At 43.1% G+C, this 17,918-nt stretch overlaps 1 protein-coding gene across 2 annotated transcripts in view; it reads right to left on the reverse strand.

The window, feature by feature from the left end:
• The window catches only part of LAMA3 (laminin subunit alpha 3), a 90,603-nt gene that overhangs the window by 64,007 nt on the left and 8,678 nt on the right, over window positions 1-17,918 (reverse strand). Inside the window, exons 4-7 of one of the 2 annotated variants that reach the window (XM_064379328.1) lie at window positions 16,248-16,478; window positions 11,515-11,628; window positions 5,899-6,008; window positions 3,104-3,184 (exon numbers count right to left, since the gene is read on the reverse strand). In XM_064379328.1, coding sequence (XP_064235398.1) covers window positions 3,104-3,184; window positions 5,899-6,008; window positions 11,515-11,628; window positions 16,248-16,478 — 536 coding nt within the window. Of the gene's footprint in view, window positions 1-3,103; window positions 3,185-5,898; window positions 6,009-11,514; window positions 11,629-14,677; window positions 14,895-16,247; window positions 16,479-17,918 lie in introns of those variants that run through there. The other variant, XM_012445048.3, reaches the window with a different exon arrangement.

The following is a 17,918-nucleotide window of genomic DNA, read 5'->3' on the forward strand; positions in this document are numbered from 1 at the left end:
CTAATAATCAAGAAGGTAACTAGGCTGAGGTGGCTTATCTAAGTCTACTAAGCAGGGTGGTTATGTACTAATAATAGGGCTTTACTTTGTGACTGGCTTGGTATTCTACCTAACAGATCATGCTATACAGAAGCTTCTGGGTTCTAGAATACCTTATTTTTGATGTCCTTCTTACCTACATCTAAACATCCCATGTAATAGATGCATAATTACAAAGTACCTGATATTTAAATCACAGAAATATTCAGGAAGTTCAATTCTACTTCTTCCTTACTCTTGCAAAGTATTACTTACTGGTTACAAGAAATAACTTGTTCTCTTATTCTCAATTTATGGTAGTGGCTAAGCACAATTAAAAATTTCCAATTTCACAAATGACACTGGTACAACAAATAAAGAGCAGAGAACAAGCTAGTCATCTGTGGCCCTGTGTGGCTGCTGGAGAAGAGGTGGTGAGAGCATGTATGAGCTGGGAAGCCTTTGCTAACCCCTCCCCGCCGGCTGGCTGCTCTGGCTTCTATACAGCTAGTCTCTTGTGGATCTATATTCCCATTTTTCACCCTCGACTGTCCTTGTGTTTACAATTGTGTAGCTAATCACTAGTGCTAGGAATGATTTCCAGGTGCTATGTCTAACAAATGAAAAATGTTGACATCAAAATGGCATTTTCCCGTGAAAAAGCTTTAAAATTTTTTTCAAGAAACAATAGCTTGTTTTCTTCTCTTGCTGTTTTAATGGCGTGTTTTGATGTCTGTCCACCACTGGACCGGAAAGCCCTTGAGGACACTGTCTGTGCTGTCTGCTAATGTGCCTCTAGTACTTAGCACTATGCCAGATATATTCTAGGACCTCCATACATTTTTCATTGAAAGAATAAATGAATAATAAGTGTGAGGCAAGTGTGAGAAATGCTCCTTTTGCTGAAATGGAAAATGGAAAAGAGAAGAACCTTACATTGCTATCTTTTGCCCTAGAACTGGGCTCCTTAGCTGCTGCTCAGTATCCCCAGTCTAAGGCAGTCCCCACCTCCTACACATGGCAGGTGTCTTCCAGCCCCTTGGGTTTTCCTGCCTTCTTTCCCCAACCTACCTAGCCCTCCACCTCCATCTTCTGGCTCTACTGGATTCTAGTCACCCCTTAGACCTACCAAAGTCATACCTTATCTATAAACATTTCAGATAACCCCAGTCTAGAGTAGTTATGCCTTACTTGAAATCTGGTTGAATTCATTTGCTGGTTGAAAAAAAAATTAGTCAAACTCTTCTAAAGTTTAAACAAAACAATGTGAATTAAAATGATACAAATTTTCTCTATCAAATTGGCTTTTTTCTTTTCTGTTGGCCAGGCTAGAGTACAGTGGTGTGATCATAGCTCACTGCAGCCTTGAACTCCTGGGCTCAAGTGATTCTCCTAACTCAGGATCCCAAGTAGCTGGGACCACCAGCACACATCACCACACTTGGCTAATTAAAAAATATATAATGAAAAAACTTAGATGAAGTCTCTCTATGCTGCCAAGGCTGGTCTCTAACCCCTGGATCACATGAAATGATCCTCCCACCTTGGCCTCCCAAAGTGACGGGATTACAGGTATGAGTCACCATGCTTGACCCTAATTGGCAAATATTTTAAAAATTGATCCTTTCCAATATCCACTGGGGTAGATAGTCACTCATTCTCTTTTGCTGCTAGTTAAGAATATAAACTTTTCTAGAGGGCAATTTTGCAAAAACTATTAAAAGCCTGGAAAACCTATCCTCTGACCCAAGGAATCCACTTCTACAATTATACCTTGAAGATATACATACACAAATATTAAGCTGCAAGGATTTAATTTTAGTGTTGCTTTAAATGAAGAACAGTAAAAGGATCTCTAAGACCAAGAGTAGGGGGTTATGGAAACCCAGTGAAAATTTTTGGTCATTCATGTGATGTTATCAGTGAATACTTATTGATACAGAAAGATATTTCTAACATAGTATTAGATAAGAAAACAAGTCAAAACAGAAAGTAATACAGGAATCTACTTTTTTTTTTAAGTTCACGCATTTAGAAATGATCTTTAAAAACATACAGCTAGCTTTTCTATAGTGGCTTTCTGTAGATAAATTGATTATGAATAGGATTGTATGTGAATGCATCTGAGTGCTCATGGCTAGGTCGAGGTCTACAGAGGCCTCGCTGGTTCTCTGCTCACTTGTATTACATCATTTTATAAAAAATATGTATTGATTTTAAGAGAAAGTTATTTTAAATTTTAAAATATGTCAACCATATGCTTCATTTTTCCTACCGTTCCTTTTCTAAATATGTGTGTGCTGTCTTCCCAGCTAGGTTATAAGTGTCTTTTATGTATCTTTCTCAATACTTGGCAGTGCTCTATGCATAGTCGCTAATCAGGAAAATTGTCCAAGAATAACTGAAGCTTGGCTACTGTGGCCCTTTGTTGTCAATTTTATACTTTCTATTCCGCAACATTTATTCTTGGGTTTCACAAACATTATTGAACACCTATTAAGTGAACAGTACCATGCTTGGAACCAGAGATTCTGAAATAAACAAGACACAGATTGCCCTGAAAGTGTTCAAAATACAGTGTGGGGATAGATGCACGTGTGTGTGTGTGGGAGGGGGCTATCTAAGGCTGTGGATATGTGTGTGTATGGTATGGAAGAGTGTAGGAAGTTGCACATGTGTACAGGTAAGTAGGGATATGTTGGGGGCAGGTGTATGTGGAAATACGGGGAAGGGACATGTAGAAATGGGGGTATGCAGAGATCATTGTGGAGGAGGGATAGGTAGGGAGGTGTGGGGGGTTGAGGTACACAAGGGTGTGTGTTGTTGGGATGTAGGTACAGCTACATGTGGGTGAATGCATGCGTTGCGCCTCAGTCTCAGTTTTCTGAAACATACCAAGCAGGAAAGAGAACAATGTTAATGATTTATTAGGTGAACGGTCTTGTATTTTTCCCAAGAGACCTTTTTCTAGGCCTCAGTCAAACTCTCAGCCCCACCCCTAACTCTGCGCCAGTGTCTGGCAGCGCCCCACCCACAGCCCTCCCCGCCCCCTGGCAGGCTGAGGGCAGAGGGGCACCCACCTTACCTTTCACACTGTGTTCCTGTGTACCCAGCTTTGCAGGAGCACCGCACGTTTCCCCCGTTCACCACACAGCCGGTGGCAAAGCTTGAAAGAAGACAGAAAAGGGCCCCAGTAAAAACACAGATCGATAGGATTTATGCTCATTGTTTTTTACCACAAAGGACTGACTTGCATTAAGTGAACACTGAAACCCAGGGTCTGGTTATTTTTTGTGCGAAGAAAATTTTGCCCATCAAGACTTGGAGAGATAATGATGAATGATCTCAGCTGACACTGGGCAATTTTGGTGAATAAGGACTAAAGGCATTTATTTTATTTGTTCCTTGGGGAAGAGCATTTTTTCCCCTGAAGACAGATCAGAGTAATTCACTTTGGAAGAGATGATTACAACAGCATTTTTCCAGGAATAACACGGAAGGAGTAAAACAAGTCCAGGCAGAAAAAAGAACAGAGAGTTCTGATTCTTTAAAAAAACGTTCTCCTTGTTGATTCTAGTTCTATTCTATCAGGCACCTTGCCTCCTGGGAAGAAAAGTTGGTGGGGAGGCCAGGGCCTGGAGCCACCCAAAGAAGCACAGAGGACACTTGCCTGCCTTGGCATTTCTGTGGGTACAATCATTGCTGATTCTCACTTTTTTTTCAAACCAAGTTGTGGAATTTTGATCCCTTTTCTTTTAGCTCTAAAGTGATGGTATTTTACACTTGATCATAGCCAAAAGTGATGATATTTTAGAAGAAGCTTTTTTAACACACAAACACACACACCACAAAGAGACCATGAAAAAGCCCTGTTGCCTTGCAAAGTGTCTCCGTCTGCCACTGGACATGATACTGATGACATCTGAGGGAGTATCACTCCATCTATCATTCACTGGTGAAAGAACTCGTATTTAGGAAGGCTCTCTAGGGACAGTTAGAAATTGGTCAGCACTATTAATATTGCTGGAAGGGGAAGTAGATAGACATAGAGTTTTACTGATACATCCAAAGACCTACGTGTTACTTCAACTGCCTGGAAGCTGGAAGCTGACCTTGATGCTAACAATATGCGTTGCAAATGAAAATGAAAAACTTGTTCCAAGCACCCCAGTGGAAATCTTCCTGCTTTTTACTTTCGCCAGCTTCTCTTTAAACAAGTCTGGGCAAGCTCAAGTGATTGATCCCTTGATAAAAAAAGCTGCAGGATGGGGCGGGCTTCACGAGTATCAAACACACAGGCAGGAAAGCAGGGTGAACATTCCAAATAGGTTTCTGCAGAGAAGCCACACTTGGCACATGGCTTCTGGCAATGTTAGGACTTGGCTCAAGTGTCTGTTAAGTAAGGGCTGATATAGGCCTGGCTTTGTGATCCACACTTGTCTCTGAGCCTATGTACTACTGAGAATTTTTCAGTTCTTGATTTTCAAACTAACTCTTGCTTCACTTAGTTACATTATTCTTTGCTTGGGTCCCTCCAGTGAACCCTTCATGATGAGCAAGGGTATGACAAGGTGCCACACCTAAGGAGAGAGGGGGCTACCTTGAAAACACAGCGGTGGCTTCCTACTTATGTAGTCTATTGGTCACGTTGGAGCCTGAGTGACAGCTCAGACCACTCAGTGGCTCAGCGCTGTCTTCAGGCTTCCATCGCACTGAGGATGAGATCCAGATGCTTGACCACAGCCTGTAGGGTTCTGCGGGACCTGGGCCCTGGCTGCCCCCTCAACCTCACCTCTGGTCCTCTCTCTCCACACTGCATTTCTGCCACTCCTGCCTTCTCACTGCCTTGAACACACCATCACAGGCCTTTCCCTTCTGTTTCATCCTTGCCTGGGAGCCTCATGGCCAAGATACTGCCATGGCTTCCTCTGTCTAACTTCAGGCCTCCTTGGCCACCCCTCCAAAGCAGCCACCCTCTCACTGTCAATGACGCAAGCCTATTGCAGAAAATATCTCTATTTCCAATTCTACTTCTTGTTGGTTACTGTGCATATTTATTGAGTGTGATGACTCCCACCCTTTCTCTTCCTGCCACTCTCTGGATAAAACCCCAGGAGAACAGGGACTGCCTCTGTCTTCCTTCCTTCAGTTTCCCCATCACATAGAGAGGGCTGAGGCCTGGTCCTATCATGGGTGCTGAAGTGGCTGCTTAACCACTGAATGAACAGTAAAAGAAAAGAGGGAAAGGAAAAGCCTGGAAGGATACAACTTGGAAAGATGGTTTCTGTTTTATTTTGTTGTTGTTTTTTTTTTTAAAGATGGAGTCTCGCTCTGTCGCCCAGGCTGGAGTGCAGTGGTGCAATATCAGCTCACTGCAGCCTCCGCCTCCCAGGTTCAAGCGGTTCTCCTGCCTCAGCCTCCTGAAGAGCTGGGATTATAGACTAATTTTTGCATTTTTAGTACAGACAGGGTTTCACCATGTTGGCCAGGCTACTCTTGAACTCCTGACCTCAAGTGATCCACTTGCCTCAGCCTCCCAAAGTGCTGGGATTACAGGCATGAGCCACTGCACCTGGCCTGTTCATTTGTTTTCACGTATATCATATTTGTTCATTTTACTATCACAGCTTTACTGAGATATAATTCACATATCATGCAATTCACCATGTAAACTGTACAATTCAATGGCTTGTAGTATATTCACAGAATTGTGCAATCATCACCACAATTAATTTGAAAATGTTTTCATCCCTTCAAAAAGAAGTCCCAGACACTTTGGCAATCACTTCCCATTCTCCCCACCTGCTCTCCCGCCCCTAGTCCTAGGTAGCCACCAAACAACTTCAGGGCCATGTAGTTTATGTCAAGCTGCTACAGTACCTGTTGGTGTGAGGACATGGGCAGGCCCTGCAGGATCCGTGGATGGCATTGCCATAGTAGCCCTCCTGGCAGCGTTCACAGTGTTCGCCCGCAGTGTTGTGCTGACAGTTCTAGGGACAGGTGAATGGCACAATTCAACAGCAGCCGGTACAGTCACTACTTCTGAGATCATTGTAATCTTACTTATTCACATGACTAGAATTCAAGTCCTCTGACTTTATAGTGATATCAGCTCCTCTAACCATGTATTTTTCCTGTCCATCTAATCATTGTTGGTGCTAGAAAAGAGGTCTAAGTGCTCTTCCCTCAGTAACGTGGTGCTTAACATTGGCAGCGTGACATAGTGGGGACAAGCCAGCTGAGTCTCCATCCCACTCCAGCATCTTGAGGCCATGGAGTCCTGGGGCAAGGTCCTTTCAATTATATCAATTTTACCTATATCGATTTTACTAGTGTATGACTTATCTACAATTACAATTTTCTCAAAATGTACATTTAGAATAATGCCCACTTTTTAAGGCTGTTGGGAGGATTTAAAAAAGCAAAGGGTACTAAGCTCTTGGGAAATGTAAATTCTTTTCTCTCTTTGCCTTATAACTGCTTTGATGAAAACTGTCTTCATTTTACTTCACAGTTCACATACCAATGATATACTGAAGAGTGATATTATTGAAATGAGTTCTTAATACAGAATTTGTTAAAACAATAAAAAGTTGCACAGTATCTGAAGAAAGCACTCAGCGTAATTCTAATGTCCCAAAGAAGCAAAAACTTAATGTTATCTAAGTTTTTTATTTACGTAAATCCAATTCTTTTCATGTCAAGGTTGCTGTGTAATGAAATGTGTTCTTTACTAAAGTGTTGAGATGAAATAGTTTTGCAACCAAGTGGTCTACTGAGATAAAACCTAGTGGATTGGGTCAAATTTGTTTATTTTCTTGGCGTTACCCTAGCAAAAAAGATCCAAATGCACAAAAACATCCAGGAAAACTCCCCTTGCTGTGAGCATTTGATAATTTGGAGATACTTTGTGTTAATTATATGGACTGGAATAAGCATAATTTAAAAAATTTGCTTATGTATTTTACCTCTGTATGCAGAGGTGTTGCTTGAGTAGGAAACTTTAATGAGTGTCAGCTTTTAAACAATGTCTGAAAGTAAGTTGGGAAAAACAGTATATATTTATATCCCAAGAGGACATGGCTTATTCATAATGAAAAAGGTTGCCCTTCCATCATAAATGTCTCCAGTTTGTCCAGATTGAGCAAATCCATCCTTCACCAACCTCTGAGTAACTGAAAATTATACAAAATACTAAGATGTTAAAATATCCTTTCATATTTGTTTCCTAGCTATAAAATTGTGCTATAAACACAAGATATTAGTATTTCAGATCAGGTGAAGGGGCTTTAAAGTAGGATGCTGCTCACGTGTTCACATTTGCTTATCATCAGAAAGCAAATTCCTATCCGGAATCCTTCCTTCTCCAAATCGCACTGCACTGTGGGTCCAGACTCCTTGAGGTCTGGACACTGCGAATAATCTTCCCTGCAGCTGATCAGCTCCACGGAGGAGTCCTCTCACGGGTGACTGAAAAGGACACCAGTGGCTTTCCTCACCCTGTGTTCAGCTGCCCTGACTCTCTCATAAGACATCGGTCCTTTGGAACTAATATGTTTCCATTTTAGTTTTCTTTCTCTTTTAATCCAAATGACAATTTAAAAGAAGAACATGCCTGTATAGATATACTTCAGTCCTGTGTCTAATTAGCTCTGAGGCTGAACACAATGGAGAAACAATAACACAGAGATGTAAGAATTAAGGTAAGGACATCCATATCCTACTAAAACCACTCTGAATACTGGTCCTCCACAGGGGTGAGAGGAGAGGATCAAGGAAGGGTGTCAAAAATGTTGCTCGACAAAGTCCCATAAGAATATGGCCGGGCGCGGTGGCTCAAGCCTGTAATCCCAGCACTTTGGGAGGCCGAGGCGGGTGGATCACGAGGTCAAGAGATGGAGACCATCCCGGTCAACATGGTGAAACCTCGTCTCTACTAAAAATACAAAAAATTAGCTGGGCATGGTGGCGCGTGCCTATAATCCCAGCTACTCAGGAGGCTGAGGCAGGAGAATTGCCTGAACCCAGGAGGCGGAGGTTGCGGTGAGCCGAGATTGCGCCATTGCACTCCAGCCTGGGTAACAAGAGCAAAACTCCGTCTCAAAAAAAAAAAAAAAAAGAATATGTGCGATACCCTGCACTGTCAGTTGAGAGTGGCCACCCTGAAAACTGTCTTCTTCAGTCCTGCAAACTTGGAGCATCTCCCTTCAGGTTCCTTGTGTTTTACTGTGAATAAATGAATAAACAAATGCTGCAGAAGCCCATGTCCACTCCCACGGCACGTGCTCTCCTAGCTCCATTTGTCACCAAATATCTATTTGGCATTGACTATATGCCCAACTACGCTAGGTACTAAAGATGTAAAGATGGGATGGTACCTCGACTCAGGGTACATGTAACCCTGTGAATAGATGTATTCAATATCACGTGGAAAACAGGACATAAGTGTGCCAGCATCCCACAAGAGCAGGAGGAGGGGCTGCCTGCGAGGGCCACAGAAGGACAGGGATTCACTGAGCGTAACAGTGAGAGAAGGGCATTCCAGGCACAAGGGCAGAGCGTGCAGAACCTCAGTCTCACAATAGCATGGCAGTGTGTGGAGGGAATGAAAAGCAAAGGGCATCCCAGAGGCAGAAGTGCAAGGGGGCAAGATGCAGCTGGAGAGAGTCCCTGAGACTGTGCTGAGGGGTTGTGGGGTTTCTTCTGTCTGTGAGCCTCAGGAGAGTACCATGTCAGCTGTGAATTTCAGATAAATCATTCTGAAATTCCATTGCAACTGCGGTGTGGAAGATGGGTTCAAGTAGCAGAGAATAAAATAAGGAAGATGAAGAAAGAAGACAGAGAAAAGGGGAGGAAAATGGGAACAGGGAACATAAGGGGTGACAGAGACAGTAGACAGCAAGGGGAATTGGGGAGAGAGGAGAATATATGGGGAGAAATTGGGGCAATACGGAGAGGGAGAGGCAGGGGTCTCAGCACATAGCAGGAGGCCATGGTTGCAGGTCCCTCTGGATGGTGGCACCCCCACCTGCTACTCCTGCCCTTAATGCTGGACATCTACTGCTATACCAGCAAAAAGTTGGGCCACTTATCTTTTCAAACTTCAGAGTCTATTCTTGAAATGCCATGAAGATTTGCACCTGGGTGAAGGTCCCTGATGTCAGACATTTACTTGGGACCTTGAGAGGTGGTGGTCAATTTGCAGTAAAATCAGCCAGAAAGCCCATCTGATACTCAAACGTACTGGATTTCCTCATTACTGTTCTTTGAGAAGGAGGGCTGCATTCTTGGCTTCCATGCAGTGGACACAATTCAGAGCAGCATCAGCACTCAGGACTTGCCATAGAGCTGTTAGTTGAGTGCAGACACAGGCTCCGTGTGTGTGTGTGTGTGCACGCGCGTGTGCATGCGTGTGTGTGCGCGTGTGTATGCACATACACATTCCCTGCTAGACAGCAAGACTTGTGAGTGTAGGGATTAAGTCTGATGATTTAAACTCTAGCACTTAGCTCAGTACCTGCCACACTAGCAAATACTCAGTGAAGATTTCCTGAATCAAGAGTCTTGGCAGCCGCATGGCCAATAGGAACAAGTGACGAGAACAACATAAAAAGGAAATGGGAAAGAAAATCTTGTTTGATTAAAATATGAGTTATGACTCTCACAAGTTTTCCTTTCAGTGCGTGACTACAAAAAAAAAAACCTCCCTTTGCTCTTTGAGCTTTTATAAGGTGGGCTTGACACCTAGCAATGGTTCAGTGATAAGATATTTATTCTTAAAGTGTCTACCCACTTTACACAAAACATACAATATTAGATATGAACTATTCTATAGGAACACTAATGAGCTGGAAAACAGTATTTCTCAATACCTTTTATGCTTTTTGAACTTATAAGGTTACAATCCAACAAAATATTCTATCAGGTGGCTCTTCACAACAATTTCCTGTTTTAGCCTGTCCCATCTTGCAAAGGAAGCAGTTCCCTGGGCCATGCTGAACTAGCTTAATACGGTCTAGGAACTCATACTTGAAACACTCTAGTTGCATTACACAATGCAAAGAAAATCTGTGCCAGAGGAGTGCATGTCCAAAAGGGCACAGCACAACTGAAGCCCTGTATTCTGGGAGTCCGCTCCTTCCTTCTTTTCACTGTCCATTTTCCTCACTGGGGAGGCCCTGGTTACCAAGAAGAACTCTAATAAAAGGGATGAAAAAAAAAGCAGAATAAAAAAGATTCTGCTTTGGGATGCATAAGAAAAATTTCCTAGGAAACTAATTTTAGGTAGGAGAATTTTATTTTATTATTTATTTATTTATTCGTTTTTTGAGATGGAGTCTTACTCTGTCACCCAGGCTGGAGTGCAGTGGAGCGATCTCAGCTCATTGAAACCTCTGCCTCCTGGGTTCAAGTGATTCTCCTGTCTCAGCCTCCCGAGTAGCTGGGACTACAGGCGTGCGCCACCACACCCAGCTAATTTTTTGTGTTTTTAGTAGAGACAGGGTTTCACCATGTTAGCCAGCATGGTCTCAATCTCCTGACCTTGTGATCTGCCCGCCTCAGCCTCCCAAAGTGCTGGGATTACAGGCGTGAGCCACTGCACCTGGCTGGTAGGAGAATTTTATAAAACATTCCAAAATAAGATTTTTCCAGTGGATAAGGTGTAGCTATCCAAGACAGCCTTGAGGCCATGAGAAAAAACAGTCAACATAGGGAACAGGCAGGCAGAGGACGCTGTGAGGACAGGAGAGGTGAGCAGCACTTTCCCACCCCGACAACCTCCCTTACAGGTCTGCTCCAAGCCCCACTCTGTCTTGGCAATACTGAAGCTTGTGTTGGACTGATTTGTTTCTTTCCTTTCCTTTCTTTTTTTTTTTTTTTTTGTTGAGACGGAGGTTTGCCCTCGTTGCCCAGGCTGAAGTGCAATGGCACAATCTCGGCTCACCGCAACCTCTGCCTCCCAGGTTCAAGTGATTCTCCTGCCTCAGCCTCCTGAGTAGCTGGGATTACTGGCACCTGCCACCATGCCCAACTAATGTTGGACTGATTTCTTACGAGCTGTAAGCCCTCCGCAAATCCCCTTCTCCCTGGTTGCTTTCTTGAGTTACTGCTCATCAGACAGCAAGCCCCCGTCCTGTAACTTCCTACCACCCCAACAAAACTGGGACCCAAAGTCATGGCTCTGATTAGTTATGTCCTGGCAAGAATTAACTTCCAAGGTCCACCCATTACTATCATTTCATGAAGCAGAGATTTGGAAGCTAAAGTGTAACTTGATTGCTCAGACAGCAGCTCTCTTTTTAATGGCGCATGTTAAAATAGAGGAAAAAAATGAAATGTAAAATAGTTCAGCCTGATAATGGAGCCTCCTATATTCAAACAGCGACCTCTATTTAGGGTTTGGCAGGAGATGTGATGTTGATGTCTCGGGGCACAGTAGAGGCGGATGGAGAAACAGATTCCCTGCTGATAGCATAAAAGTATCAATTTACTCACAATACATATGCCTGAGCCATCCTGGCATCGATTTGAATGTCCGTTGCAATTGCAGGGAACACACCGTCCAGTATACAAGCCTTTGTGATCCCGATAGTATCCAGGGCTACAACCCTATTTTTTTCAAACAAAATGTTTAATCAGTACAAAGAAAGAAAACAATGATTATCCAAAGCATGTGATACTTCTCACTGCGAAGCATGAACCTTATTTTTATTTTTTAGAGACAGGGTCTGGCTATGTTGCCCAGGCTGGAGTGTGGTGACTATTCACAGGTGTGATCATAGTGCACTACAGTCTCGAGCTCCTGGGCTCAAGCAATCCTCCTGCCCCACCCTCTAGAGTAGCTGGAACCACAGGCACGTCACCACTGAGCCCGGCTGAAACATTCATTTTTCAAACCTTCTTTCCCTCAGTCAGTGTGAATATTTTTAATTTCAACCACCGGTCAGATCCACTTGTTTTTCTCTCAAGTTGCTTGGTTTTCATGCCCTGGTGGGAATGTGAGATGCGTGGCAGGGAAATCAGAGAGAGGGCAAGTGTGGAGGTGGTGGGTGAGAAGGGGCTCCTCTCTTCTCATAACTGTTTTAGGGAGCAGCCAGAGAAGGTAGAAGTGGACAAATAAAGAGAATTGGGCCCCCATCCTTACAGGGGAGGACATCTAAGCAAATCACTTCAAGTTCAAATTATCTTTGGGTAGCCGTTTGCTCTCCAGGTGTGGGTTTGGGCTGGTGGAAGGGCAGTATGGGAGGAGGAGTGGGTTGTGGGGAATGGGATTCTTAACTGAGATCTATACAATCATGCCACAATCAGTGGAGTCACTTCATTGCCACTCACTAGTCCATGGGCAACAGAGAACCCAGGGGTGGGGAGTGTGCATGAGGTCCCATAAAGGACTCTTCATGAATATCTGGTCCACATTGAACACACAAGGAGTCTCCTTGGCTTGGTCTTGTTTTGTTGTTCAATCTTGTTTTGATTATTTCTATCTCCAGCATATTATCTCTCTCCAGTATAATACAAGTTGCGCTTTTTCATCTGGACAAAAATAATTATCATTTTCTTTTCATGAACTAGTACCTTTTAAAAAGACTTCTAGTTAAGAATTCCTCCAACAGAAAAAAAAAAGCAATTCTTCTTATACCGGCCATTAAAATTATTTAGATTTCTGTCTTTAAAGGAAATTATAGACATGTCCTTTATTTTGGCAGAGTGAATCAGCACACAGATTAAAATCAGATATTGGCTGGTTGTGGTGGCTCATGCCTATAATCCCAGCACTTTGGGAGGCTGAAGTGGGTGGATCGCTTGAGTCCAGGAGTTTGAGACCAGCCTGGGCAACATAGTGAAACCTCGTCTCTACCAAAAGATACAACAATTAGCTGGGCATGGTGGCACGTGCCTATAGTCCCAGCTACTTCAGGAGGCTGAGGTGGGAGGATGGCTTGAATCTCAGAGGTTGCAGTGAGCCAAGATTACACCACTGCACTCCAGCCTGGGCAACAAGTGTGAAACCCTGTCTTAAAAAAAAAAGAAAAATCAGATATTGTCCCTAGTTTGTTTCCCTGATCTCCTATATACCCTATCTTGAAAGCATCAGGAAAACTATTTCAAGATAAAGGATAGTCTTTTGTCAAATCTTCTTTCAATAGCACATATGTCTATGAAACTCAGAAACTATAGTCAAAGAAAATCTTGAAACGGACCGTCCATTCTTATTCATCCGTGGCCATAAAGGTCTCTACCTGGTCAAGCGGAAGAAAGGAAGAAGCCACCTGCCAGGAGACAGAGGCAGAAGCCTCATGTGCTCTGGGAGTGGAATCTCCAGGTGTTGCTAGAGTGCCTTCCAAAATTACCAGTGAATACAGATCATGCACAATAAGACCATAGTTTCCAATATAATATTCCTTCAAGCTATTAGGAACCATGTTTAGGCAAAAGAGTATGTTGCAAATAAATAGATTATGTTGTTATATGAATAGGCTTGTCTAAAGAAGAATCAAAGTATGATAGGAATGTTCTTTTGCTGAAAGCACAGCTGAGATTTACACGTGAACAAAATGCAGCCAATGATGGTGTCATCATATCTATTATACGATCTGTCCTAATAAGTGGCAAGTACCTAATAATTATCAGTGTATATCACATTACCTGCTTACGAAATAATCGCATTTAGTAAAGAGCAAGTTATTCAAATAAACAGATAGATCTGGTTAGTTTATGACAACACACCTGAGTAAAAGCCTTAATTAAACATGCTTTGGGGGAGTATAGTCTATCCTGATTAAAACTAAATCACTCATCTTAATTTGCTTTTGATTACAAGCAGAAAATATACTCTGCAAGAGTTACATATCATGTGACTCTCCAAGGATTTGTCAGTTACTAAAATAGAATCATTTTCACCTCTTACAATGCAAGCAAAAACACATTCTACAAAAAAATCAGTCCAAGTATTCAGATTATATTGAATACTCATTTTTAAATGAAAATGAATGTATTCTAATACATTAGTTCAATAAAGGGGTTCTATAACTAGTTAACCTGATGATGTTTCATGTTAAGTTTTCCAGTAAACTTTTGTAATACAAATTATATACAAATGACAAAATTATGTTCCTAAACCAGTTTCCAGGGCTATATCAGTAGCCACAGGATCTATTTCTCTGCAAGAATACAGGCAGCATCCAGGAAGTTTAAAGAGAGCAGAATTTATGAATGTTTCATGCCTGGCAAATGGAAGCGTGTCTTTTAGGTTTATGCAAATTTTGATCGCTTTTCTTAAGCATATCTTTCTCATATTTTTTTCATGGGTAAATTTTCTTCCAAGCAGCGAAACTGTAGGCATTGGACTCTTGTTCTGAACCTTGGGGTGGTTTCTAAAAGGCATAAAGTTTCATCGTATATTAACATCCCACAAGCATTCAAGCTCTTAACTGCCTCAGCATTTCCAGGTGGGCTGATGTTAATGGGATTTGTGGTTAATAGCTCGGGAGAGCAATCTGTCAGGCACTGTAATCAACACTGCCAGTCAAGGCTACTGGGAGGCCATCAGCCCCTCCTTAGTCCACCCATTTACTCATTAATCACCTAACTGTAACTTAAAATGTCACAAAGCTGGAAACTCTTCCCCATTCCAAACCAAAACTTAAAAGGACGTTACCTGGCTGGGTCTAAACTCCACATAACTCGCTTGCAGTTGACTTTGACCAGGAGGCTGAAGAAATGGCACCCTTTGCTGCTGTGAACTGTAGCCCAGACATTGCCCCAGGGCTGCCCCAAAGATCCACAGCCATCCCATGCTCCCGGCTGACCGCCTCACACCTGGAGGCATCCTGGCTTCTGGGCGTCCCGCTGGCTGTGCATGAAGCTCTGCCTCTTCCTCTTATACCTGCCTTCCTGCTCAGTGCCTGGGCCTGCCTGACTCAGGGAAGGAAGGCTGTCTGCGGCAGGGGCCCCACCTTTAAACTTCACACATGAGTCAGCCTGTGCCAGAGCGCATATAACAGTCTTGCAGGTAAGCGCACCGCTCTGTAATTCCTGGGAGGTGGGGCAGGCATCACCTTCCACCCACCTCACCCCGCAGACGCTCTAAATCACAGGCTGAGTCATGGGCAGGGAACACGCCCTGGGCAGAAGGGTGGAAATCCAGAGTCCCTCTCTTTCCCTCGGGCTATCAATTTTAATCAGGCTAGAAAAGAGATGGAGGAAGGGGAAGAATGTAGGCAACCTGTGGGCTAAATATTACAATTTGGGAGTACCCAGAAGACCATGGCAGGTCAGATTTGTTTTTGCAGGTTTAAAAAGTGGAAACTTGGATGCGCAGATCACCTTGGGGGTTTTTGGCTACCAGGGGGGTCAGGAAAGAAAATGAAAGGTATTGCTAAGTCTACGTACTTTTGAATGTATGGAATACACAAAATGACAGTGTATTCTATTTCTACTAATTGTGCTAATGACAGTGTATTGCTACTTCTACTAATTGTGCTAACATTGTGCTTTTGGTTTGATCTTTAAGAAAAGACATATTTATAGCTTGAGAAATTGAAGTTTCATTCTATGGCACATTTTAATCATCTGAAGACAGCTCTGGTTGACTGGACATCAAACAAGGAGGCTCTGCTGCAAGCTAGAACATAATATCCTCTAAGAAATCCAGGATATTCTCTGGAATTCCACTCTCCTGGGGCATTAAGAGTAGGTGGAGGGAGACTCTGGATTAGAGAAAGGTATAAGGTCAGTTAATGGAAAAGCAGGGGCTCAAATATTTAGATGCTGACTGATGAGCTCCTTCATTTTCAAATATATTTTATTTTAAAAATTGATAAATAACAGTGATAAATATGGAGTGCATAGTGATGTCTGATACATACAACATTTAGTGATCAGATAAGGTAATTAGCATATCCATCATCTCAAGCATTGATCATTTCATTGTGTTGGGAACAGTCAATATCCTCCTTCTAGCTATTTGAAACTATAGTATGTTTTTTCCTACTCTGGATTTCTCTAACCCTCAGCATCTATTGAATTCCTGTGGCTTTCTTATGAATTCTGAGACACTGATGATGTCTTTTTCACATTTAATTCCTGAAGGGAGTCTAGGTAAGACATAAGCCCTGCAGAAACTTGGACAGAGAAACAATAAACCATTCTGCAGTGCTGGACAGCAGTCAGAAACAATGGCCATAGGAGTTCCCTAAGGGAATGATATGGATGGGAAAACTTCCTACCTGACATGAGTCGCCAGCATAGGCAGGGGGGCAGGCACACATTTCCACAGCATGTGCTGTGCGTCCACTTCCTGTGTCAGAGGCTTCCTCTAGCCCCACCTCGCCCAGGGTGAGCCTCTGCGTCTCCGTGAAGTGGAGGCCTTGGATGCGCACATCTGCCAGTCTAGACAACACTGTCATCAGCTCCTCCCTAGACACCGGGGCTCGGCTGCTGGCATGTCTGAAGTTTCCCTACAAGTGGAAACAGAAAGGCAGGGTCTTCCTTAGGCAGGCTCACTTCCAGGGGTTCCTTAGAGGCAGACGCCCCGAATGAATCAAAGAAGAGACACTTAAAACGCATAGGGAGAAATGAAGTAAGATGGGGAAATACCTATCTCCTGGAGTATTTACATTTAGAAGTCAGATGTCCTGGGTTATTCCCATGAAGGAAGGAAAAGAAAATGAAGGCAGGGAAGAGGGGCAATAAAATGAAATAAAATTTTCCAGTGTCATACTTATCTTTAAATGTGCTTTTGTTTGTGCAAACAGAAGGTGAATGAGAAAGAAGGAAGGAAGGCATATGGAAACCAACTGAGTCATGCAGCTCAGGTCAATCATTAAACATACACAACGGTGACAGAAAATATGATCCTTTCTTGCACAAACATTCACCTTATTCTATTTTAGGTTTGTTTGTTTGTTTGTTTGTTTGTTTGAGATAGAGTCTCACTCTGTCGCCCAGGCTGGAGTACAGTGGCGCGATCTTGGCTCACTGCAACCTCCGTCTCCCAGGCTCAAGGGATTCTCCTGCCTCAGCCTCCAGAGTAGTTGGGACTACAGGTGTGCGTCACCATGCCCAGCTAATTTTGTATTTTTAGTAGAGACAGGTTTCACCATTTTGGTCAGGATGGTCTCAATCTCTTGACCTCATGATCTGCCCACCTTGGCCTCCCAAAGTGCTGGGATTACAGGCATGAGCCACTGTGCCCGGCTGGTTCTTAGGTTCATCTATGCTGTAGTTTATGGCAGGATTTCCTTCTTCTTTTCTTAAAGGGGATAATGTTTCATTGTATATATCTATATATACACCACATTTTCTTTATCTATTCATCTGTTGATGGACATTTGGTTGCTTCTTGGGTATTGTGAATAATGCTGCAATGAACATGAATGTGCAAATACCTTGTCAAGATCCTGTTTTCAGTTATTTTAGATATATATCCAGAAGTGGGACTGCTGGAGCATATGGTAATCCTACTTTTAATTTTTTGAGGAACTTCCATAGTGTTTCCACAGTGGATGCACCATTTCACATTCCCAGCAAGAAGGTCGAAGGGTCCCAATTTCACCACATTCTTGTCAACATTTGTTAAGTTCTGTTTGGTAATTTTTTTTTTTTTAAGACAGAGCCTTGCTCTGTTGCTCAGGCTGGAGTGCAGTGGCGCGATCGCAGCTCACTGCAATCTCTGCAATCTCCAACTCCCAGGTTCAAGTGATTCTCCCGAGTACCTGGGATTACAGGTGCACCACATCTGGCTTTTTTTTTTTTTTTTTTTTTGAGATAGAGTCTTGCTCTGTCTCCCAGATTGGAGTGCAGTGGGGCGATCTCGGCTCACTGCAGCCTCTACCTCCTGGGTTCAAGTCATTCTCCTGCTTCAGCCTCCCAAGTAGCTGGGATTATAGGCACATGCC

Source organism: Aotus nancymaae, unplaced genomic scaffold, assembly GCF_030222135.1.
Source record: "Aotus nancymaae isolate 86718 unplaced genomic scaffold, 86718_ANA_hifiasm-v0.15.2.pri h1tg000020l, whole genome shotgun sequence".
In the NCBI taxonomy this organism is placed as follows: Eukaryota; Metazoa; Chordata; class Mammalia; order Primates; family Aotidae; genus Aotus; species Aotus nancymaae.